This window comes from Felis catus, chromosome D4 (assembly GCF_018350175.1).
Source record: "Felis catus isolate Fca126 chromosome D4, F.catus_Fca126_mat1.0, whole genome shotgun sequence".
NCBI lineage: Eukaryota > Metazoa > Chordata > Mammalia > Carnivora > Felidae > Felis > Felis catus.
Genome location: NC_058380.1, coordinates 56254137 through 56277906, shown reverse-complemented (window position 1 = coordinate 56277906; position 23770 = coordinate 56254137). Strand labels below are relative to the sequence as shown.

Sequence of the window (23770 nt, the reverse complement as noted above, 5' to 3'; positions counted from 1 at the left end):
ACAGAATCTGAATCCAATCTGCCAGCACAGAGCCTGACATGGGCTCTAACTCATGAGCTGTGAGATCATAACCTGAGCCAAAGTCAGATGCTTAACCAACTGAGCCACCCAGGCACCCCTGTTCTATTAATGTGAAGAAATACTTTGATTTATTTTTTAATGTTGAGCTGACTTTGCATTATTGGGATAAACCCCACTTGATCTATTATTCTTTTTATGTATTGCTGAAACAGTGTTGTTAATATTTTGTTGGAGTTTTTGCATTTATGTTCATAAGGGATATTGGTCTGTAATTTTCTTTTCTTGAAGTAACTTTGATTTTGATATCAGAGTTATTCTGTCATCATCAAATCAGTTGGGATTTGTTCCCTTCTCCATTTTCTGTAATACTTTGTGTAACATTGTTGTTATTTATACCTCATGTACTTGATATAATTCATCAGTGAAACCAGTAAAACCTTCTTTGTAGGAAGGTTTTAAGTTAAGGTATGGAGTTCTCATATTTTCCTTTTCTTCTTGTGTCAATTAAGGTAAACTGTGTTTTTCAAGAAATTTGCCCATTCCATCTAAATTGAATTTATTGCCATAAAGTTGTGATAATATTTCCTTATTATCCTTTTTAATGTCTGTAGGATCAGTAGTGATTTCTCATGTTCCATCCTGATATTGGCAGTTGTGATTTCTTTTTTTTATTTAAGTTTATTTATTTATTTATTTATTTATTTATTTTTTTGAGAGAGAGAGAGAGAGAGCATAAGTGGGACAGGGGCAGAGAGAGAGGAAGAAAGAGAATCCCAAGCAGGCTCTGTGCTATCAGCACAGAGTCAATGCGAGGCTCAATCCCACCAACAATGAGATCACAACCTGAGTCAAAATCAAGAGTTGGATGCCTAACTGACTGAGCCACCCAGGCACCCCTGTTGTGACTTCTTTTTATCTTGATGTGCTCTGCTAGATTTTGTCAATTTTATTAACCTTTTCAAAGAACGTACTTCTGGCATTGTTAATTTTCCCTATAGTTTTTCTCATTGTTTCTACGAAACATTGCGTTTAAATCTTTCCTTTTTTTTTTTTCTAAATCAGGCATTTAAAACTATGCAGTTCCATTATGCACTTTAGAAGCACCCTAAAACTTATGATGCCATATTTTCATTACCATTCAATTAAAAACGTTTACTAGTTTCCCTTGTGCTCTTTCTTTTCTTTTCTTTCTTTTTTATTGAAAGATAGTTGAGACACAATATTACATTAGTTTCAGGTGTACAACATAGTGATTTGACAAATTTATACATTATGCTATGCTCACTACAAGTGCAGCTACTATCTGCCCTTGTGCTTCTTTTGACTACCTTTATTTAGAATTATGCCTTAATTCCTAAATATTTGGGTATTTTAAAGATATTGCTGTTATTTTTTATTTAATTCCATTTTGTTCAAACTATTACTAGTATACTGAGATTCTTTCTCTCATGGATGGATGTTGAATTTGAGTTGAATTAAAATCTGTAAAATTTTAATCTTTTGATATGTCTTGGGACTTACTTTATGTCCCAGCATATGGTCTATTTTTGTGAACATTCTGCAGTTCTTGGGTGTAATTTTCATTCTACAGTTCTTGGCTGTAGTGTTCTATAAATGTTAATTAGGTCAAGTTGGTTAACCAAAATCTTCTATATCTATCAGTTACTGAGAGACAAGTATTAAAATCAACTATCTTTGTGTATTTTTCTTTCTCCCTTTAGCTCTGCCAGTTTTTGATTCATATATCTTGAACTTCTTTTTTTAACTTATTTTTAATGTTTATTTATTTATTTTGAGAGAGAGAGTGTGCATTCATGTGTGCACGTGCATGTGACAAGCCAGGGAGGGGCAGAGAGAGAATCCCAAACAGGCTCCACATCTCAGCACAGAGTCCCACATGGGGTTCCATCTCACAAACCATGAGATCATGCCCTGAGCCAAAACTAAGAGCGGGCCACTTAACCAACTGAATCACCCAGGTGCCCCAATGAGACATTGAAATTTCATCACTAAATTTTTTTAATTTTTATTTCTTTATTTTTGAGAGAGAGAGAGAGTGGGAGGAGGACAGAGAGAGAATCTCAAGCAGGCTCCATGCTGTCAGCACAGAGACTGCCGTGGGGCTCAATGTCATGAGCTGTGAGAGCCTGACCTAAGCTGAAATCAAGAGTCCCATGCTCAATCAACTGAGCTACATAGGAGCCCCCTTTTTCTAGAGAGAGAGCACACATTCAAGAGGAGCGGAGAGGGAGAGGGGGAGAGGGGGAGAAAGGGGAGAGAGGAAGAGAGGGAGAGAGGGAGAGAGGGAGAGAGACAGAGAGAGAGACAGAGAGAGAGAGAGAGAGAGAGAGAGAGACAGAGAGAGAGAGAGAGAGAGAGAGAGTGTCTCTTAAGCAGTGTCCATGCTCAGCACAGAGTCTGACTCAGGGCTTGAGCCCATGACCCTGGGATCATGACCTGAGCCAAAATCAAGAGTCCCACACTCAACCAACCAAGCCACCCAGGTGCCTTCATATATCTTGGACTTCTATTAATAGGTGCATATACATTTGTGACTTTATGTCTCCTCTTGAATTGACCATTTATCATTATGAAATGTCCCTACAAGTAGGGACATACTTTGGGAATACTCCTTATCTTGAAGCCCACTTATTCCTGCTAATACTTTAACCACATAACTTTCTTTCGATTGCCATTTGCCAGGAGAATTTTTTCTACTATTTTATTTTCAACCTTTCTATGTCTTTGTGTTTAAACTGTATCTCTTGGGGTGCCTGGGTGGCTTAGTTGGTTAAGCAACTGACTCTTGATTTCAGCTCATGTCATCATCTCATGGGTCATGAGATCAAGCCCTGCATTGGGCCCTGTACAGACAGCACAGAGCCTGCTTGGGTTCTCTCTCTCCCTTTCTCTGGCTCTCTCTCTCAAAATAAATAAATAATCTTAAGAAAAAATAAACTGTATCTGTATCTCTTATAGGTAGTGTATAGTTGGGTCTTGCCTTTTTTCCCCCCTAACTTAATAAACTCTGCCTTTTAAAGTAATGGTATGGTTGCCTTAGTATGTTGCTGTTTATTTTTTATTGTTTTCCATCTGCTTTTCTTCCTCTGTTCAGCTTCTACCTTCTTTTGTGTTAACTGAGTTTTTTTAGTATTTCATTTTATTTTCTCTATTGGTTTTTTAGCTGTGCCTTTTTATGTTACTTTTTAGTGGTTAGTCTAAGGTTTATAATATGCATCCTAAACTTATCATAGTCTACCAAGAATAATTAACATACCACTTCATATTTCACAATGTAATAATCTTGTAACGTCTTAGTTCCACTTATCACCACCACCTCATCTTTTGCCCTATTGTTGTCATATATTTTATTTTTATATACGTTATAAGTCCTACCTCATAATGGTATTATTTTTTGCTTTAAACTGTCACATATGTCTTTTAAGAAAATAAATAGAAGGAAAAAGAGCTAGTCTTTCATCTTTAGCCACATATTTATCATTTCTAGTACTTTTTGGTCCTTCCCATAGATAGAGCTTCTATCAAATATCATTTTTCCTTTAGCCTGCAGAACTTCCTTTTGTACTTCTTACAGTGAAGGTTTGCTAATGACAAATTCTCTCCGCTTTAGTTTATTTGAAGATGTATTTATTTCACCTTTCTTATTTGAGGGATATTTTTTGCTAAATGTAGAATTCTGGGTTGACAGTAATTTTCTTTCAGTGCCTTTAATATGTCATTATATTGTCTTCCAACCTCCATTATTTACAATGAGAAGTGAGCCATAATCATATCATTATTCCCCTGTATGCAGTGTGTCATTTTATTCTGGCTACTTTTAAGATTTTATTTTTATCTTCAGTTTCCAGTATTTTGACTATGAGGGACATACAGTTTTCTTTGTATTTATCCTGCTTAGGGCTTACTGAACTTCTGATAATGCTATACGTTTTCCACCAAGGTTAGGAGATTTTAACCATTATTTCTTCAAATATTTCCCTCCTCTTCTATTTCCTTCTGGGATTCCAATAACATACATGTTTCCAATACACATATGACATACTCCCAAAAGTCACCAAGGCTCTTGTTTTTTAATCTTATTTCTCTCTGATCTTCAGATTAGATCGTTTCAATGGACTCATCTTCACATTCAGCTTTTAGGCCCATCTAATAAATTTTACATTTCTGATATTTATTTTTCTGTTTCCATTTTTCTGCTTAGATTCTCCATGCATTAAGTCAATATTTTCTGTAAGTCCATAAATATATTTATAACAGCTGCTTTAAAGTCATTGTCTGCTACTTCTTTCATCTGGGTTATCTCATTGGTATCAGTACACTCTCCTTCGAGATCTACCTCCCTGAGCCATGGTTAAGAAATTGTTCCCTGCCACAGAGCAAAGATAAACACATGACTGACTCATGCTGGGTGTTTTCCTTCCCTCAGGAATCACTGTCCCAAGGGAATGCAGCATATATTGTGTCCAGAATTATAGCTGGTAACAGTGGTAGGGCAAGTCCAGTATGGATTATTCCATCGTGGCCAGAATATAAGTCCCCTATACCAAGGTCTTTAAAAGTTATATACAGTGTGCTGCATTTTAAAACTCATTGCAGAAATGGGATGTTTAAAACACACATACAAACAACAACCCTAAAGTAAAGGCTTTTGTAAAAGATGGAACCTTTTGTAATGTAAATATCAGCCCTGAATGGTGGCACTGGGTTGGAAGAAATCGGAGGCCCTTCCTGCACAATTTTTGAGAAAGATTTTTCAGAAACATTGTAGAAGTTACTTTGGAGTAAAGCAGGTTATACCTTGCACTCCTTGTAAGGGAAACTGCCCTGCTCATAGCTTTGGCTGCTTGGAAAGCCATTAGGATTCTGTCCCTCCCTGAATCAGACTAGGGTGAACAGATAAGCTAGGGTCAATCAGATTCCTTCTCCACGAGTTTGAACTGGGAGTACCATGAGAAACGGCGGTTGGATGGAGATAGTGATGAAGATGGTTGTGAGTCAGAGAGAGGCTGAAGTGGCATGATGAGCTGGAAACACACTAAAGTTATGAAGGAGCAGAAACCGTGGAAAAATTTGCTGATTGGGAAATGAAAATAGGGAATGAAACATAGATGCTAAGAGAAGTAGACCATGAGAGATTTGAGAAATTAATTAGTACTTGCATCTGTTTCAGAACCAATAGTTTTCCAATTCTGATTCTAGGCTACTTATGTATTTATAATATACACCCACAATCCCCCACAAATACCCTTTACCCCTTCACCCACCCTCCCTTTACTTGAGGTAACTTGAGTGAGCCAATGTTCTTTGCAATTTAAAGAGCTTAACTGAAATTTGTGTGCCTTAGAGTTTGCCAGGCCCATAAAGAGCAGAAGTAGGAAAGCCTTGAGTATTCCAGGCCAAGGGAACAAAATCATTAACAAAGAACAGAAGGTTGGAATCATGTGTCTGTCTAGGGATCAGCAGATTTTTTTATCCACTTATATTCTAATTTGTCCCAAAGCAAGATTTGAGGCTGACTATATGACACATGGAAAAAAATAAATAAATGAGAAAATGGATGTGAGGTAAAAATAAAAGTAGGAAAAAAAGCTTAACATTAGGAGTAGGGTCCCTACATAATTAACAGAATTAGATTGCTGCTTTGACAAAGGCAAAGTCATGAGCCACTTCTGCTTCAGCCCCAGAAAGAAAAGTTAGTAGTCACGGTATTGTAGTACGTACTTTTCCAACATTCATTTATTTTCTCATCAACTAATCCATGCAGTCATTATTCATTCATCCAGTAGTTATTAAGCATCTACTATGTACCAAATCCTAGGATGACAGCTAAAGAAAAACCCAGGTTGAGTTAGTCCTACCTCCAAGAGTTCTCAAATCTAGGTCAGATAAATAGAGGACGTAAACCCACCATACAAACCAGAATCCAGTGGCTTCATGAGTAGGACGGTGTTTTGAGACACAAACAGTGAAAAAGTTTGATCAACAGCTGTGTCCTTTGCTTACTTCTTCCATACAACTCTGTCCCAGTGATAGGGAAGACTGAACACTCCATTCAAATCCCTAACTGGCAGAAAACAATTTCATGTCACTTGCTCACAGCTGGAGCCAGAGAATCAAAATTACTCTTCAGCATCAGCTTGCAGGCTGCAAAGCCCAGGGATAAGCACAAGCCCTCTGCCATTGTTATTCGAGTACCTGGCATGTACTGAGTACTAACAATGTGCTAGGCTCCACAGTAAATAGGGCAGGAGACTAAATTCTGGCCACAAATGCTAACAGCTGTTTTGTAATCTGATAATTGTGCATGACAAACCTCAGACTGTAATTCTGAAAATAGCATGACTATAATCATAACAAAATGGAACAGCCATTGGAAAAATTTGTTTTCTAGTTATCACTTCCAGAAGGAATTCCATAACACGACTAGAGTTAGAGAAGAGAAAATTCTCTCAACTTCCTGCCACTAAACCTCTAAATTATCATCATCTGCATCCATCCCTTCTTCCTTTCTTCTCTCCTGTTACAGTCTCCTGTCCACAACTGATCCGCTCTCACCTCCTCTTCTCAGAGACTTGGCTCTAGTCAATATGTTATCTGTCTCCTGATCCCCAATTTCTTCTTATCTATGCCAGAGTCCTTCCCCTTGGCATTTAACATATTCAAGTCTTACTGTCATCCCTTAAAAAAATCCTTGTCAACCTGGTCTTTACTGTCTTCTTAGTTCCATTCAGTCTGGCTTTCACCTCAGAAATTGTTCTTTCCAGGGTCCCCAGTTACCTAATTAGGAAACCCCAGTTTCCTAATTATTATATCTAATGGCTATATCTGGTTCTTATCTTCACTGACCCCTTAGCAGCATGCAACATGGCTGACCACATACTCTATAAACACTGTAAATACACTATAAACACACTCTTCTTTAGGACATTATTCTTCCTTGTTGTCTGCCATGTATGTTCTTGTATGCCTTCTATTCTGTGTTGTCTTCTAACTTCTCTGGTCACTTCTTCTTATCCTACATTTTGAACTCTTCTTCCTTTGTTCAAACCTTAAATCATGGTGCTCCTCCTAGAAATCTTCCCTCATCCCTCTAGAATCAGTTGTTAGCATACCCTACTACATGCTTTCATAGCACTCTATGCTACTTCACAACCACATTCTATAATTCACTCAATAATCATTTATTGAGAGCTTCTGTTGTGATGGTCACTGTGCTAGGAGCTTGAGAATAGATGTGAGCAAAAAACATCCACAGGTCTTGCTCACAGTCTAATGGGAGAGACATACAATAATCAGATAATTACACAAACAAGTGAATAATTACATACTAAGATGCAGGCTAAGAAAGAAAGGATCAAGAGCAATGAGACTACATAATAGAGGAAACAACCCTATGTTCATTAACAGGATGGCAGCATTGAGGCAGGTTGTGGGGATTGATGATTGGGCTGAAATCTTAGGCATACATGTATAAGAGAGGATTTGAAGAGTGTTCCAGAGAGAGGAACAACACTAATATGGGAAGAGTGGTAAAATTAAGGCTTAGAGATATAAACAAGCCTCAGCCCATATAGGCCCCTGAAGTGTTATCTAAAAAAATTTTCCCTATCCTAAGAGCAATGGGAATTCATTGAAGGGTTCTAAGCGGGAGATGACATAGTCAAAATGACAGGTTTTTGAAAATGTCTATTTATTTATTTATTTTGATGGAGAGAGAGAGTGCAAGCATGAGCAGGGGAGGGGCAGAGAGAGAGGGGAGAGAGAATCTCAAGCAGGCTCCCTGCTATCAGCCCAGAGCCCGTGGGGCTCTATCCCATGAACTTTGAGATCATGACCTGAGCTGAAATCAAGAGTCAGACGCCTAACTGACTGAGCCACCCAGGTGCCCCTCAAACTGACAATGTGAAACAAATCATTCGATGCAGTTGTAGAGAATGGATTGTAAGGCATATGAGTGGATGAGAGTACTGGTATAAGGCTTTTATAGTACTCTGAGTGAGAGATGGTATAGGCTGGGCTAGGAACGTGACAGTGAATATGAAAAAGTAGTTTGATTTGAGAGGTATTTAGGAGATAAAAGGGTGAATGATATCTAGGGCTTGAGGAAGATAGGAGGTATAAGGATGACACTGAGAAAAAGGGTCACAAGAGAGTGGATATCTTAGTTTGAACGTATAGAAACACTTTAACTGCCCTTAGATTCCTCTCACCTCCTCTTGTCCTTTCTTCTGTGGATCCCAGGCTCAGTCACCAGGTCAAAATTTCTGAATCATCTAAGATTCTTTTTTGGCCTTGTATGCATTCTTGCCCATTCTCCCCTACCCTAGTCACCTCTCATCAAGATCATCAGTTCTAAAAGTACTGTCCCTCAGGGGCTTCTGGAGAGACCATAAGATGATCCAAAAATGCAAATGCAAGTCCTTTCTTTGGCTCTCACAGGCAAATGATGCAAAGTTCCAGACTGATTTTTTTTTTATGGTAACTAACTGAGTTATAAAGAAGTACTAAAATTTGTTAGTCATAAACTAAAATTAGCTTTTAACTGGAGTTCACAGAAGACTCTAATTCAGTTCTCTACTAAGAAGTCTGGCTGCCAGGCAATGTTTGGCAACGTTGCAAAGCTCCTCCTGCACATATACACATTGCAACCAGTTGGAATTCTCAATTTTTTTGGGAAGGACACTTTGTTATTGGGGCATTACCAGTGATGTTTTGGGCTGGTCATGGTTTATGGTGCCTGGCATTCATGCATTTTAATTACAAATTATGATTCATGGAGCTCTATCACAACCAATTTAATATGCCATGGGTTATTTGATTAACCTTATAGAGTAGAGGGATACACCTCTCTGATCTTATTTCCTGCCACTGCCCCCCTTCCTCCTGCCTTGCTGATCTAGAACATTTATAGCAAGCTTCCACACCAGGAACTTTATTCTTGCTATGCCCTCAGTCTGGAGGCTAACTTGTTCATTTCTTCTGGATCCTTCTCGAATGCCACCTTTGTGAGGCCTTCTGTGACTGCTATGTTTAAATCATAATCTTCTGGTTCCCTGAACTTCCTACTCCATTTCCCTGCTTTATTTTAATCCTTGACACCTATTATCATCTGATAAGCTGTATATTTTACTTATTTGTTTATTGACAATTTACCTCCAACTAAAAGATAAGATCCATGAGAGCAGGGATTTTTGTTTGTTTTGTTTGTTTCTGTATCACCAGTGCCTAGAACAGTACCTGGCATATAGTAGGTGATCAATAAATAATTGTTGAATGAGAATGACTATGGCATCAGAATTGTTGACCTCTTAAATCTCTAATACCCAGATCTTAAGGCATGGGTACATATGATTCAATTTTGAATCATTCATAGCTCTACTGCCAAAGCAGATATAAACATGAACCCAGAAAAACATGCTTCTATAGTGACATTTTCTTGATATCACTCCCCACTAGTCTCTTCATCTCAGGCGTTCCCCTTCCTATACTATTTTTTTTAATATGAAATTTATTGTCAAATTTGTTTGCATACAACACCAAGTGCTCATCCCACCAGGTGCCCTCCTATACTTTAAACACACTCAAAGGGGGCGCCTGGGTGGCTCAGTCGGTTGAGCATCCGACTTGGGCTCAGGTCATAATCTCATGGTTCGTGGGTTCAAGCCCTGCATCGTGCTCTGTGCTGACAGCTCAGAGCCTGGAGCTTGCTTCGGATTCTGTGTCTCCCTCTCTCTCTGCCCCTCCCCCACTCATGCTCTGTCTCTCTCTCTCTCTGTCAAAAATAAATAAACATTAAAAAAAATTTAAACACACTTGGATCAAAATTTCTAAAGAATAACTCCAGGCATTCAGAACTCATATTCATTTCATTTTCAGAATTTAATATATTCCAGGCATTGTGCTATGTTCAGGGGAATCAACGATGAATGAGACAGACATTCTCACTATGCTATCACATAGTCTAGGGGGGCTATCACCCTATCCTGTCTCTCCAAAAAGGGGACTTAATATCTTATAGAATATGACAGCCAAGCTGAGACCTGATGTATGGCTGGAAAATGAAGAAATTTGAGGCAGAATGGCATGGAAAAGGTGGACACAGACAAATGATTATACCAGGCAGGTAGAGGAAACATCAGTTTCAAAGGTCTAGAGGAGAAGAGTGTGTGGATGTCATTTTCCAGGAAGTGAGGGCAGTTCAGTGTGCTGCAACTATGGAATTTTCACAGAGCAATGGTGGGATCTGAAGTAGGTTTTGTGGCAACAGCTAGACCTTGGAAGGCTTTGCAGGCCATACAAAACAAGTTGGACTTTTGGGACTTTATCCTGAGGGCAAGAGGGAGTCACAAGCTCAGTCCTGACCTTCCCTTTACACTGCAGGCAGCCAAGTTATAGATACCTCCTCCCTGAAGCTTAGGCTGCTTCAACCTGTATGTCTCTCTTCCTGCCAGACCCAGGGATCCCATCCTCTCTTATCTTTGTATGCCTGTGTTCTCTCTCCCCTAGAGGGAGGAGTTGTGCTAGGTTCAGGGGAACCCCAGAGTTCCCCAGAGTTCCCAGAGGAAAGGCACAACTTCTCAAACCTCTCTAGACTGTCGCACACCCAGCTCACCAGTGACCCTGATTGACCTTCACTGAGACAAGAGAGCGGAGAATACAACCTAGCATAACCCAACCTTTTCTCACACCCCACTCACCAATATTACACATTAAAACAACTCTTCCCTCTAGGGGGCAGCACTGATGTGTCCATAGCCAGTGTATACATATGTGAACATAGGGTTGTTTCCATGCGTCCATGTGTATATGGCCAGTTGACCCAGGCTTTTCTGCTTCCTATCTGCTGTCACCGCTCTCTGCTCTCAGTGAAACTAGACTCTAACGTCTCCCCTAATGGGCTGGAGAAACTGACCCCAAGCTTGTTCAAACTTTAAGTGCCAGGAAACACAAATCTCATCTGCAAGTGACAGAAAGCAATGGTTACCTGGGCCTGCAGGGTTGGGAAGAACTGACTGGGATGAGGCACAAGAAAACTTTGGGGGTAGAGGAAGTGTCCTATATCTCAATTGTAGTGGTGGTTCACAAGTGTATAAATTTGTCAAAACTTGTCAACATGTACAACTAAAATGTCCATTTCATTGTATGTGAGCCAGACATTAGTAATGCTGAATTTAAAACAAACTTTATGTAAATTAAGTCAGTAGGCCCAAGCACTGTATATGAGCTTAAAAACACAGCTACCCTGACATAAAACTAGGGCATGGCCATACAGGAACAGCAGCCTCCTCGTAGTTGCAGAGATCTAAGAGAGATGAGTCCACCTGCTCTGGAAGGACAGGTGAAAGAAGCAAACTAGCAAAGACTAATATGGAGAAAGCCAAACCAAAATATGTAAAGTCACAAACAGCACGGACACAGATTTGCTTTCCAAACCTCAAAATTCCTAGATCTGAGTGAAGGAAACTTAGAATAAATAAATAGAAGTTCTGCTTCACAGAGTCAGAAACCGCATATTAGTCCCAAGGTGATAATTCATAAAGGGTTTGGAAAAAGTGAATTCTTAAAGGACTGAGTGACAACCACAGAGGGCTCCTTGAGAAGCTGGGCCTTCCCTTCCCTTCCAGAGTGATGCTGGGGAGGAAAGCAGAACTCTGTACTTGGTGGGTGAAGGGGCTAACTCTTGGGTATCCAAGTTACCCAAGGGATGACATCTGGCCAGGTGGCAACAAGGACACAATGTTCAAATGGCTGAATGAGTCACAGGAGTGGTCCAGGGACTCACAGCAAAGAGAGACATATGAGGCTCCAGAAATAGTCGGGGCCAGTGTTTGGTGTGTCCAAGTGTGTGATGTGGGGGTGGGGGGCAAGAATGGGAAAAAGATCTCTCTTCTCTTCCTCTTTACCTGACCTCTCTCTCCTCACAAGTCTCCCAGCACAGAAAATCTAAGCCAAACTCCTGTACATAATCTGTTCTGTGTCTCCTGTACAGTTCTCTTGCACTCCCTCTGTGGGGTCTCAAAGGCCTGTGTCCCCACCTAGCCCAGCGCTGGACATACAGAAAATGGCTGGAAAAAGAATTTCTTTGGGACAAGAATATAAGGGCAATGAGGAAGGTATCAGTGGGAGTGGGGGTGGGAGGTAAGACAGATGGACTGGTCAGGAGGGTCTGTGGTGTGAGTGGAGAGAGGGAATGGAATGGCGAGGGGAGGACAAGTGAAAGGAAAGTGGGAAATAGTGGATCAGGGGCAGTGTGTGAGAGGAAGCTAGGATTAGAGGGAGAGAAAAGGACAGGGTTAGAGGTCAGTGGAAACACAGGCAAGGGGTCACAGAGAGAGAGGTTAAGGGTCAACAGGGAAAGGAAGATGAAGGATCAGTAGAAGATGATCAGTGTCCTCAGAGGTCATTGGGAGAGGACAGTCGGGGTGTGTGGTACCTGCTTACGAGGCGGCTGTTTATGGGGCATCTTGGAAGAAGCAGGAAACACCTCAACACTTGGAACACCTACAAAATACTCTCTCGCCTGAGGATTAGGAACGTGTTTGTCCCCTCGATCACGCACAGGAAATCCGGATTCTCTTTCACTTCAATTCCCAGTTGCAGGGGTTCTTTGGGGACAGCAGTCGATGTGGGTCCCCGCGCCCTTGCAGTATAGAATCGGCTCCTCCCAGACGCGGTTGCCCAGCAACCAACCTTTAGCCAAGGCGCAGGCGCCTCTGACGCCCCCTCCCGGCTCGAGGGAGAGGCGGGGCTGGGCGCGCGGGGAATCTCCGGCTCCTCTAAGACCCGCCCCCTCAGGAATAAAACGACCCGCGGCCGAGCGCATTAGAAACTCCTGCATGTGGGCGGGGCTGGAGCACCCAGGCACCACCTCCTCATGAATAATGCAAGTCCAGGCGGTGTCCCGGACCCGGAAGTGGAGTTGCCGAGTCACCGCAGTGGCTGAGCTGCTGACAGGAGGCGGCGGCGGAGGAGGAGGCGAGGCAAGACCTGCGGCTCGGCCGGGCCCCAGCCGCGGTAGCACTAAGGCAAGCCCACGGAGCCACGCTGGTCTCAGTCAGCCAGCGAACCTCCCACCCCTCGCCCACCCCTCCATCTGCCCGGACGCCTGCCTGCCCGACTCGTCCCGGGCGGCCTAGTCTGCACCACCCACCCGGCTACTGGGGCCGCCGCCCCGCGCTGTCCCGTCGGCGTCCCTGGCCGCGCCCGGCCCCGGGCCCGCTCGCCCGCCGGCACCATGATGGAGGAGATCGACCGGTTCCAGGTGCCCACCGCGCACTCGGAGATGCAGCCGCTGGTGAGGGGGCGGGCGGCGGGCAGGCCAGGACCGGGAGGGGGCGCTGCCCGAGGGGGAGGAAAGGAGGGAATCAGGCTTTGGTGGCTGTGCGGAGGGGGCGCCTTGGGATGGAGCAAAGGGAACCTTGAAATCGCATCGCCGGGGGAGGGGGACTTGCAGGACTAGAAAACCGTAGGAGAATGAGCGGAGTGACAGCAAAAAGGCATGTAAGGGCTTAGGGCATAGTCAGCAGAGACAGGCCAAGGGAGCAACGGGGAGGGCCGTCGGGTGGAATGTTTGGGGCACAATGGTGCACACCGCTAGTGGAGGCCCTTAGCTGGGAAATGAAGGAAACTGTCATAGGGCACCGCCGCGGCCAGGCCCAGGGGCTGGGATGAGAGGTGAGGAGCCGCTTAGCTTTAGAGGCCTGTGATGCTCAGCGCGGGGGAGGGGGCCAGGGAGCAATTAGGCTAAAAGGGACTGGGAGTAGGCTTGCAGAGAAGGAGGGAGCATGCCTGCCAGTTTGCTGGATACGGATGGGAATTCAGGCCTGGGCCAAGGACCGGTGGGTACAGGGGGTCGGTGCAGGACCCCTGAATTACGTTCTTCTGAGGAGAGCGCAGGCAGTCTAGGCTGGGGGTGCTAGAGCTGGAGTCGAGGGGGAGAGAGCTCGGCGGCGAGGTGGAGAAACAGGGGCGCGGATGAGAGAGCTCTGGAATCGACGGGAGAGGGGGCGGGGTCGCGCCGGAGCCTCCAGTGCCCACCCTTTCGAAGAGCCCCCAGCATCCTCGGCCTACGTGCTTCGAGTCTTTGCTGGGCGCCCATCCTGCTGCCTGTCCGCGGTCCGGGAGTCTGGGAGGAATGATGTCATCGCTGCCGGCGCGGAGGGGATGGAAGGGGGAGGGCGACGCGGGCGACCGAGGCCAAGCTTAGGGGAGACCATGCCCTATGGCCACCGCTCAGGGGGATTACCTGACTGGCTTGTACGACCGGCGGTGGGCAGTGGGGCGAGAGGCGCCGCAGCGGCCTAGCCAGCTGGTATAAGGAGAGGGGGAAGGGAGGGAGTGCCCCGCTCTGTTCACTTTTCCTTCTCCCTTCCTCCTTGGAGCCTGAGGGGGAGCTGGAAGGAGGCAGGGTAGGCCAGGAACCTGAAAGGCGTGGATGCCCTATTCTCTGAGCTATGCTGGAGCCTAGCAGAGCTCTCCAAAGCTTGAAGATCTGGGGCTCCCTAAGGCTCCTCCTTATATGTTAGGTGAGGAGGTGAGGAGTATGTTCCACATTTGGGCCCCTAGACCCCTGGCTAACAGATGTGCTTTGTAGCTTCCTGAGTAAGTAACCTGCCCATTACAGCAGACCAGACAGACTTTGTCAGGGACCCATGACCAACTCTAAGCCACACCTTTTGGGGGATGGTAGAGAGAATCATTAGGAGCCACCTAGCAGGAAATGAGCCCTTTTCCCTTTTTGTTACTACTTAGTTCTAGAAGCCCAAACAGAAGCTCTACATAAGTATACAGTATTAAACTGGGGAGAGAGGTGCTGATGGACTTTTTTTTCCTAGGCTGATACCATCATTGGAATATTTGGGGGCCAGAAAATCCTGGTGAGAAGTCTGTCCCATGAACTTGAAGAACTTTAGGCTGGTTTAAGAGGACATTCTTTTCTGGATTATCTTTCCAACCAACCTGGCTTGTCAAATTAGATGGCCCTTCCAGTTCTAAGCATCTAATCGAGAACCAAAAGGGATGATGGATGAAATAGGAGGGAAAGGAGGTCCAAGTTAGTCATGAGAAGAAAGCAATGAGTTGGTTCTTGCCTCCCATCTGGGGTTCCTGAGAAGGTAGTCAATAGTTGTCCAAGGAAAGGGGGGGAAGGAATGAGGTCACAAGGCTTTCTTAGTTGTCCTTGGTACCTTTGTTATTGCCTGAAATTCCCAGTGATAGTTTGAGTAAATAGTGACCCCAGAAGACTCCTAAAATGCTCTGGTCTGTGTGACTCTGGATTAGAAGTGCTCATGCAAGGAGGCACTTATCAGAAAAGCTGTGGTTGCCCTCAGACCCTTTACTTGAAGGCTAAAGGAGTCCTCTGTAAGAGGATACTTTGTTGAGGTTGATGAGAGTGATGGGAGTGGCAATTCAGTAACCCCCCCTTTAGGGGCACAGACATTGCCCTGTAGATTTCTGCTTCTTGACCTCTGTTTCCAGGTTGAAATCTAGAGGATCCCCAGAACTCTTTAAATGCTCTGTGTATTATTGAGACTAGCAGATTCTTGTGTAGCATTTCTGAAAGAGCCTTCATTGCAGGGCATAAGGAATCAAAACAGTATACCACAAAAGAGAAGAGCAAAGTGGCTCTTTAGAGGTATTTGAGTAGACCATAAAAACTAGGGTCCCGGGATCAAACTCAACTGTGACCTATTTATTATTTATTGAGACCTCTGGGAAGTCTCTCCTCTCCTCTGGATTCAGTTTTCTCATTTATGAAATGAAGACAAACTATCTCTTTAACATTTAAGCAATAGCTCTTCACTCTGTCTTCCAAGGAATATCATAGGGAGTTGATATCACTGATTTAGCTAATTCATTCACCAAATATTTCTGTAGTATCGTCTCTGTTCCAGATCTTACACTAGGTATTGGGGACACAGTGGTTAGCAACACAGACACAGTTTGGCAGAAGTTTATTGTTCATGCTTACTCCTTCAGTGTGGGCCTGCCCCTCTGAGGGCAGAATAGGGGCTGTCTCCTTTAGCCCTAATGGAAACAAGGCAATGCTGGTATTAGCTTCACTGCTCTTTTCTGGACCAAGCTGTACTGATAAAGGCCTATCACAGGGACTCCATCATTTAAATAACCCTCCCTCACCCATAGTGGTGGAAAGAATCCAGAAGGCATTCCTTACTTAAAAGGCTCTTCTAGGGAAGAAGATTTTTATTTCTTTTTTTTTTTTTTTTTTTTTTTTTTTACTTGAAAGAGAACCTCAGGCTTGAAAAAGAGGTCTAAGAGAGTGGCAGGAGCTGGGAGAGAAGGCACAGCCAACAGATCTGGGTGTTTCCAAGGTGCTAATTTAAGCATTAGTTTCAACTAGTGGGAAGAAGAGGAAGAGATCTCTGCCCTGTTGTTACTGCTGCTGTTGCCACAGCTGTGTGGAGCCTCCTGTCTGGGGTGGCAGTTTGCCTGAAAGGAATGGCTTCCTTTCTTTTCCCATCACAATTATTTAATTGGCCTGGCTGCATCTCAGCAGCTGAACCAGGCCTGGGCCTATCACTGAGAGCTCCCCAGGGTCTCTTCCTGTCTCCTTATGAAAGGAATGAGAATTGCTCTTGGAGACCTATTCCCTGTGCTCCACTCCTGCTGTGTTCATCTCCCAGACAATCCTGAGTGTTTCTGAACATAGATTTTCCAAAGAAACTTTCAGGGATAAGTACACCTTGTACTCAGTTTTGTGTCCAAGCCACACATGCACCTCACTGATCTAGGGAAGTTCCCAGATATCCATGGCTCTCTGTTGAGCAGTTGGGTTGGATTTGGGCTGTTGTTTGTGTGAGTAGCAGGGATAGTCTCTCTGGCCCTATTTGTCTGTTGGGCTGGTTAGTGCAGCCTCATAGTCTATGTCTTCTCTTTGGCTTCAATTGGAAAGGAAGAGATTTGTTGAGGGGAAAAAAATGGAGCTTTTAAGGACTTAATTATGTCAGGCAAAATCTTACCTCCTGTGCTCTCAAAGACCTAAGAGACAACCAAAAAAAAAAAAAAAAAAAAGCATATGGCACCATATGGGGTCTCTGTACGCCTGAAAGAAATGCTAGTCTGTCCTCCTTGAAACCCATATTATCCATTAACTCATTTGTTTAGTTCATGAGCATATGCTCATTTCCAGATACTTTAAGGATAGAGACAAATGAGATTTCTCCAGTAGGTGGCCAGGAGAAGGATAGGCTCAAATAGCTATAGGAAGCTCTTAGATATATGTCAGGAAAGAGTGGAAATCAGCGAAGGGTGCCCCTGAGTAATAGTGGCACCTCCCTTGGAAGAAGATGAGGAATGCTGAGGTTTTGATCCTTTGACCACATGAGTTTGGAAAGATATCTGAGGCTCCTCTTGCCTCTTGACACTCATGGATGGGGATGGTCAAGATAGTAATTCAGTGAGTAGGCCACAGTAGCTCCTGAAAGTGGCAGAGAGAACATTGTAAAGAGAGCCGGAAGCCACTAAGGGAAACTGACTCATGTGTATCCTGTGGTCTGGGAGCCTCAAGTTACCTTCTTGTGGTCAGATGGCTTTTCAGTTTAAGAGTAGGTTCTCCTAGTGGGTGCATGTGGCTTATGACCCAGTAGTACTTCTCAGGTTTTGGGAAGAGGAACACCCTCTTCTCTTTTCCTATATTGCAAAGGGAGGATCAGATTTGCTCAGGCCTCCACCTTCTCCTTTACTACTCCTCTCTTCAATCAACAAACAGTAAGAACTTACTTTCTGCCAGATGTTGTGTTGGGCTTGATAACACAGATTCTTGATTCAGGAATACACACAGTCAAGATGGCTTGAGGTACTATGGGTAATTAGCACTGCACGAAGTAAGAACGACGTCAAGCAGGGCCAAAGGAAAACAGGAAGGGCTCTCATCAAGTGATCAGGAAAGGTTTCACAGAGGGGACATTGCTAAACTGGCTCTTAGAAGAAGACTAGCAGCTTGACAAACCAATAAGATGAGGTGAGGGTAAGGGTTCCAAGCAAAGGGTATGGAGGAAGAAACAAAAGCGTGCATTTGAATGAATGAAGCGTTGTAATTAAGGGAATAAAATGGTCAAATTTGAGTTTAGCACTATCACTCCAATTCTGGATGAGAGATGGGAGGTGACATTGGAGGTTGGAAAACGAATATGGAGGTGGTGCAATAATAATCCAGGCAAGAGATGATGAAAACCTACGCTAAAGCAGAAAGAGAGGAGGGACACATATATAGATCCTAATATAGCAGAATAGGCAGGATATGGTATATGTCTGGAGTTCTGATGGAGAGGTTGGGAGTCAAGGATGACTCTCAGGTTTATGGCATGGATATCTGGAAGGCAAGAGGCACCATCACCACCCCAGGAAATTGTCGTGGTTTGGGAGGTTGGGTCTGTGTACCTCTTGGCTTCAGGGACTGCTTATATGGGAGAAGTCTGCTGTTTTCCTTTGCTCTGATGTTGAAATTGCATTCTTGGGGTTATGAGGGACCCAGAAGTCCTGGAGCCAAAGACCAGAGTGACACTGGCCCCAACAGCCTCAAAAAGGATACTAAGACATGTGCTCACCTGCTAGTAAATACTTTTCTCCTGAAACCTGCTTTGATGAATGCAAGCGAATTGGTGGCAGTAAGGAGTCATGGTATTTTGTTGCTGTTGTTGTTGTTGTTTTCCCAGCAGCGCTCTGATAAAGGAAAAATAAAATCCTTTGTTGGCTAAGAGAGTTCTTTATTTTGCATTTTCTGGCCTGGCCTTTTAGTATCACCCTGGTTAAGCTTATAAAAGTTTACTCTCTACTTGGTTCAGCTAGACTCTTTCACTGACTTCTTTTAGAATGGGTGTGTAAGTTACCGCTTCACTTGCAAGAGTCAGAATGGAAAAGGACACATACCCCCCTTCTCTGAGACCAGCCTGGAAAGCTGTACTTGGGAGAGAAGCAGTTTCCAGGCTGCTATCTTCCAGGCAAGGTGTACCAAGGGAGCAGGCTTCTAGAGTGAGATTGCTCGGAGGTGACTTGTCTTCTTAAATTAGGCCCCAAGTGTAGTCTCAGTTGGCAGGTGCTTCCATGGGCAGCTGGGTGTTAGGCTGAATCATTTCCAGCCCCCACCTGCCTGCTGCTTTTGACTATTGCCCATAGTGAAAAGAAATGGAAAACAGAGCCTTCTTCACTTGAACCTGATTCACCTCAGGCACCCCCTCCCCTACTTGAAAGGGCAGATGGAGCCTTGTGTCTGGAAAGGATGTAGGAGACTCAGCTTCTTGGGCTTAGCTGCTTCATGCCTTCCAGCAGACCCTGGGAGAATAGGTACAGGGAGCCCCAAAGAGAACTGGAAGAGGAGAATCAGACTAATAGGAGATACTCAGAGATGCTAGCTGAAGCAAGAGGCATGGCTCAACAGGCTCTCAAGTCATTGTTTCCTAAGGAGACTCTAGTGGGAAAGTGGCCATCTGGGCCAGAGAAAGGAAGGAAGGAAGGGGGCAGAGCTGGAACCAGCTTTGGATCTAGCTCTGCTCTGGAGTTCAGAAATTGGCACATGACCCAAAGACTTCACTGTGGGGCAGCCAGATGAACTCCTTGGCTCTAGGAAGGGACTCTGGAGTGGAGAAGCCCACTAGAAAGGAGGCTCATGGGATCTGGCCTGGAGGACCTTAGACAGGGACCAAGTAGGAGTTCCCTCTAGGTGGTACATTCTTAGGAGCTAGTTCAAGCAGATATGTCATTGCATTTGCTGTTGCTGCTATTGTTATTTAGCAATGCCAAGTTGAGTATCAGGTGGTTCTTGAAGGTCAATTTTAAGTTTCTATAATAACAATGATGTATTTATGTGCATAAGATGCGACTAATGGCCACAAAGGGTGTTCTCTGACCATTCCAGCCCTGAGAAATGTAAGTATGACAAAAGGCCACACTCAGGCAGAAACAAGTCCAGCTACTGTGGTACCTGGCCTGGTTTTTCCTGTTTTCGTCACCAGACTTTGGCTGTCCTAACCAGAGTCCACCCCCTCTATCTACAATACCTGAAGGGATACTTTAACTAAGATTTATTGAATTAACTGCATCTGAATCATGGAGTAAGAACCATACATATTTTACTATGTAGTTAACTTAAACATAATTATCTACAAACTATAAATGATTTATAGTTCCCATAATAATTTCCAGTTTTATCTTTGTAAAGGAATTGGTGAAGCACTTAGTGAAGCATGGCTTAGACCAGCATTTTCTATAGTATAATTCTTAGAAACATTGGTCCTTTGAGATACTTTATGGGGGAATAAAAAAGATCTATAGACAAATTCCTTTGGGAAACACTATACACTATCCCATCACAGTGTTTACTAGTGTTTTAAAGGCTCTGAGAAGTTCTGCAATAAATAAACCTTTCCAGCTTTGTTTAACCCAATGTTTCTCAAGTTTGTGTATCTATGGTACTTTTTAAAAAAATATTTATTTATTTTTGATAGAGAGAGGGGAGTGTAAGTGGGGGAGGGCAGAGAGAGAAGGAGACACAGAATCCGAAGCAGGCTCCAGGCTCTGAGCTATCAGCACAGAGGCCGATGTGGGACTCAAACTCATGAACCATGAGATCATGATCTGAGCTGAAGTCGGACACTTAACTGACTGAGCCACCCTGGCACCCCTATGAGGCCTTTTTTCATGTTACATCTATTAACATCCTACAGAACAAATGTGGTTTACGGAATACTCTTTGGGAAATTCTGTCTTAGAAATTAGCCTCTTTTTTGATTCAGTCTAGATTTGTAGTATTCCCAGTTCTTTTAAGTCTCTTTTATAACCCACACCATTTTATCCCATGCTAGTCTGTAATGGGATGTTGCGGCTTTATGTCAAGGTCTGGACTTACTGCCATTAGTAGGAAGTTCTTGGTGAACTTTGGTCAATGCAAAAGCAAATACTTAGTGCCTAGTTTTTCTCATGATAATACTAAAGGCATTTTACTTCCTTTCAGTCCCTCTACTAAATGTTGGTTTAGTGAAACCAGTATTTTTACCTTTAACTTTTTTTTTGACAGCTTCATTGAGATATAATTCACATACTGTACACTTTACCCATTTAGTACTTTACTTTTAATCTTTGTGTGGTTGCTGCTTGCCTCAATTCTGTTTCTTCTTTTTACCTGTGGGCTGTGCTCTGCCCTTTTGTGTTGTGCTAAGCAGGAGAAACTATAAAGATTATAGTCATCAGAAAGAAATCTCTCATCAGAAGGAATCCCATCTCAACTGGGATTTAAGCTGAAAAAGTGATTTCCTGATTAGGTAGGGTACCTCAGTACTTCCTCTATGGTACTATTAAATGTGCCCCCTGGTCTTAGCAGCTCAAAAGGCATTCCTGAATAATCATTTTACACTCCCTACTCCATGGGCTATATAAAGCATGAATGATAAGCAGGTTTCACCCCTTGTATCAATGTCCATTGATCAGTAGTGGCTCTCTGGGCCATGTAGTAAGGTGGATTCTGAAGCAGAGTTCTGGGTCAGTGAGAATGAGTGATGTGGTTGATTTTCCACATCTGCCATGGTCTTTAGTGGGGGAAGCATAATTTCTGCTTGCCATCCTGGCAGCCCTGAGGCCTGAGCCATCATAGTTATCCTAGGCAAAGAACACAGGAAAGGAAGAATCTTAGAGATGTTAGCCGGCTCAGCAATCTGTTTCACAGAGGGGCTGGACTCTTATGATATGGCTCTCTAAGAAATGAATGGAGACAATGGAATAGAATAGAAACCCCAGAACTAGACCCACAAAAGTATGGCCAACTAATCTTTGACAAAGCAGGAAAGAATATCCAATGGAAAAAAGACAGTCTCTTTAACAAATGGTGCTGGGAGAACTGGACAGCAACATGCAGGAGGATGAAACTAGACCACTTTCTTACACCATTCACAAAAATAAACTCCAAATGGATAAAGGACCTAAATGTGAGACAGGAAACCATCAAAACCCTAGAGGAGAAAGCAGGAAAAGACCTCTCTGACCTCAGTCGCAGCAATTTCTTACTTGACACATCCCCAAAGGCAAGGAAATTAAAAGCAAAAATGAACTATTGGGACCTCACGAAGATAAAAAGCTTCTGCACAGCAAAGGAAACAATTGACAAAACTAAAAGGCAACCAATGGAATGGGAAAAGATATTTGCAAATGACGTATCAGACAAAGGGCTAGTGTCCAAAATCTATAAAGAGCTCACCAAACTCCACACCCAAAAAACAAATAATCCAGTGAAGAAATGGGCAGAAAACATGATAGACACTTCTCTAAAGAAGACATCCGGATGGCCAACAGGCACATGAAAAGATGCTCAACGTCTCTCCTCATCAGGGAAATACAAATCAAAACCACACTCAGATATCACCTCACGCCAGTCAGAGTGGCCAAAATGAACAAATCAGGAGACTATAGATGCTGGAGAGGATGTGGAGAAACGGGAACCCTCTTGCACTGTTGGTGGGAATGCAAACTGGTGCAGCCGCTCTGGAAAGCAGTGTGGAGGTTCCTCAAAAAATTAAAAATAGACCTACCCTATGACCGAGCAGTAGCACTGCTAGGGATTTACCCAAGGGATACAGGAGTACTGATGCATAGGGACACTTGTACCCCAATGTTTATAGCAGCACTCTCAACAATAGCCAAATTATGGAAAGAGCCTAAATGTCCATCAACTGATGAATGGATAAAGAAATTGTGGTTTATATACACAATGGAGTACTACGTGGCAATGAGAAAGAATGAAATATAGTCCTTTGTAGCAACGTGGATGGAACTGGAGAGTGTTATGCTAAGTGAAATAAGCCATACAGAGAAAGACAGATACCATATGTTTTCACTCTTCTGTGGATCCTGAGAAACTTAACAGAAACCCATGGAGGAGGGGAAGGAAAAAAAAAAGGAGGTTAGAGTGGGAGAGAGCCAAAGCATAAGAGACTCTTAAAAACTGAGAACAAACTGAGGGTTGATGGGGGGTGGGAGGGAGGGGAGGGTGGGTGATGGATATTGAGGAGGGCACCTTTTGGGATGAGCACTGGGTGTTGTATGGAAACCAATTTGACAATAAATTTCATATATTGAAAAAAATAAAAAGTAAAAATAAATAAATAAATAAATAAATAAATAAATAAATAAATAAATAAATAACTGAGAACAAACTGAGGGTTGATGGGGGTGGGAGGGAGGGTAGGGTAGGTGATGGGTATTGAAGAGGGCATCTTTTGGGATAAGCACTGGGTGTTGTATGGAAACCGATTTGACAATAAATTTCATATATTAAAAAAAATAAAATGAGGCAATACATGTTCAGTGGCAAAAAAAAAAAAAAAAAAAAAAGAAATGAATGGAGAAAACTGATCTTTCCTACCCTCATCTCCAACATGGATTTTTGAAGTATTGACCTTATATAAAGTTAATAATTCTTTGGAAATAGATAGGCCAAGAAGAGGAAGTAACCTTGACTCTGCTGACCGAATAAGGGGAAAAGAGGCAGATTTAGGAAAAAACCTCGTAAGTATCATATAAGTAGTTGGCCACACTTCAGATGAAAATATAAGCCCTTGACTAAAGGAGCAATGAGAAGGAATAGGCTATAAGATGAGACCCTTAAGCCAGCAGTTTACTGGAGAGGAAGGGCCCTACTGTGAACTGTACAGCCTTAGCACTCTCTTTTTCCCAGGCTAAATAGAACCTGCATTTTCCTCCTACCATTTTCCCAGAGACTGGT

The 23770-nt window shown here is 43.2% G+C and overlaps 2 protein-coding genes across 8 annotated transcripts in view; one reads left to right on the top strand and one right to left on the bottom strand.

Annotated features, from left to right (window-relative positions):
• DNAI1 (dynein axonemal intermediate chain 1) overlaps positions 1-12738 on the bottom strand; it is a 58909-nt gene extending 46171 nt beyond the window's left edge. For 2 of the 4 annotated variants that reach the window (XM_045043662.1, XM_045043663.1), the window contains exon 1: positions 12476-12738. In XM_045043662.1, coding sequence (XP_044899597.1) covers positions 12476-12505 — 30 coding nt within the window. In that variant the 5' untranslated portion in view covers positions 12506-12738. The remainder of the gene's footprint in view (positions 1-12475) is intronic. The other 2 variants (XM_003995569.6, XM_045043661.1) reach the window with 1 other exon arrangement.
• Positions 12739-12866: 128 nt separating this feature from the next.
• The window catches only part of FAM219A (family with sequence similarity 219 member A), a 54334-nt gene continuing 43430 nt past the window's right edge, over positions 12867-23770 (top strand). The window contains exon 1 of one of the 4 annotated variants that reach the window (XM_011288580.3): positions 12867-13336. In XM_011288580.3, coding sequence (XP_011286882.1) covers positions 13277-13336 — 60 coding nt within the window. In that variant the 5' untranslated portion in view covers positions 12867-13276. The remainder of the gene's footprint in view (positions 13337-23770) is intronic. The other 3 variants (XM_011288584.3, XM_011288579.3, XM_011288582.3) reach the window with 3 other exon arrangements.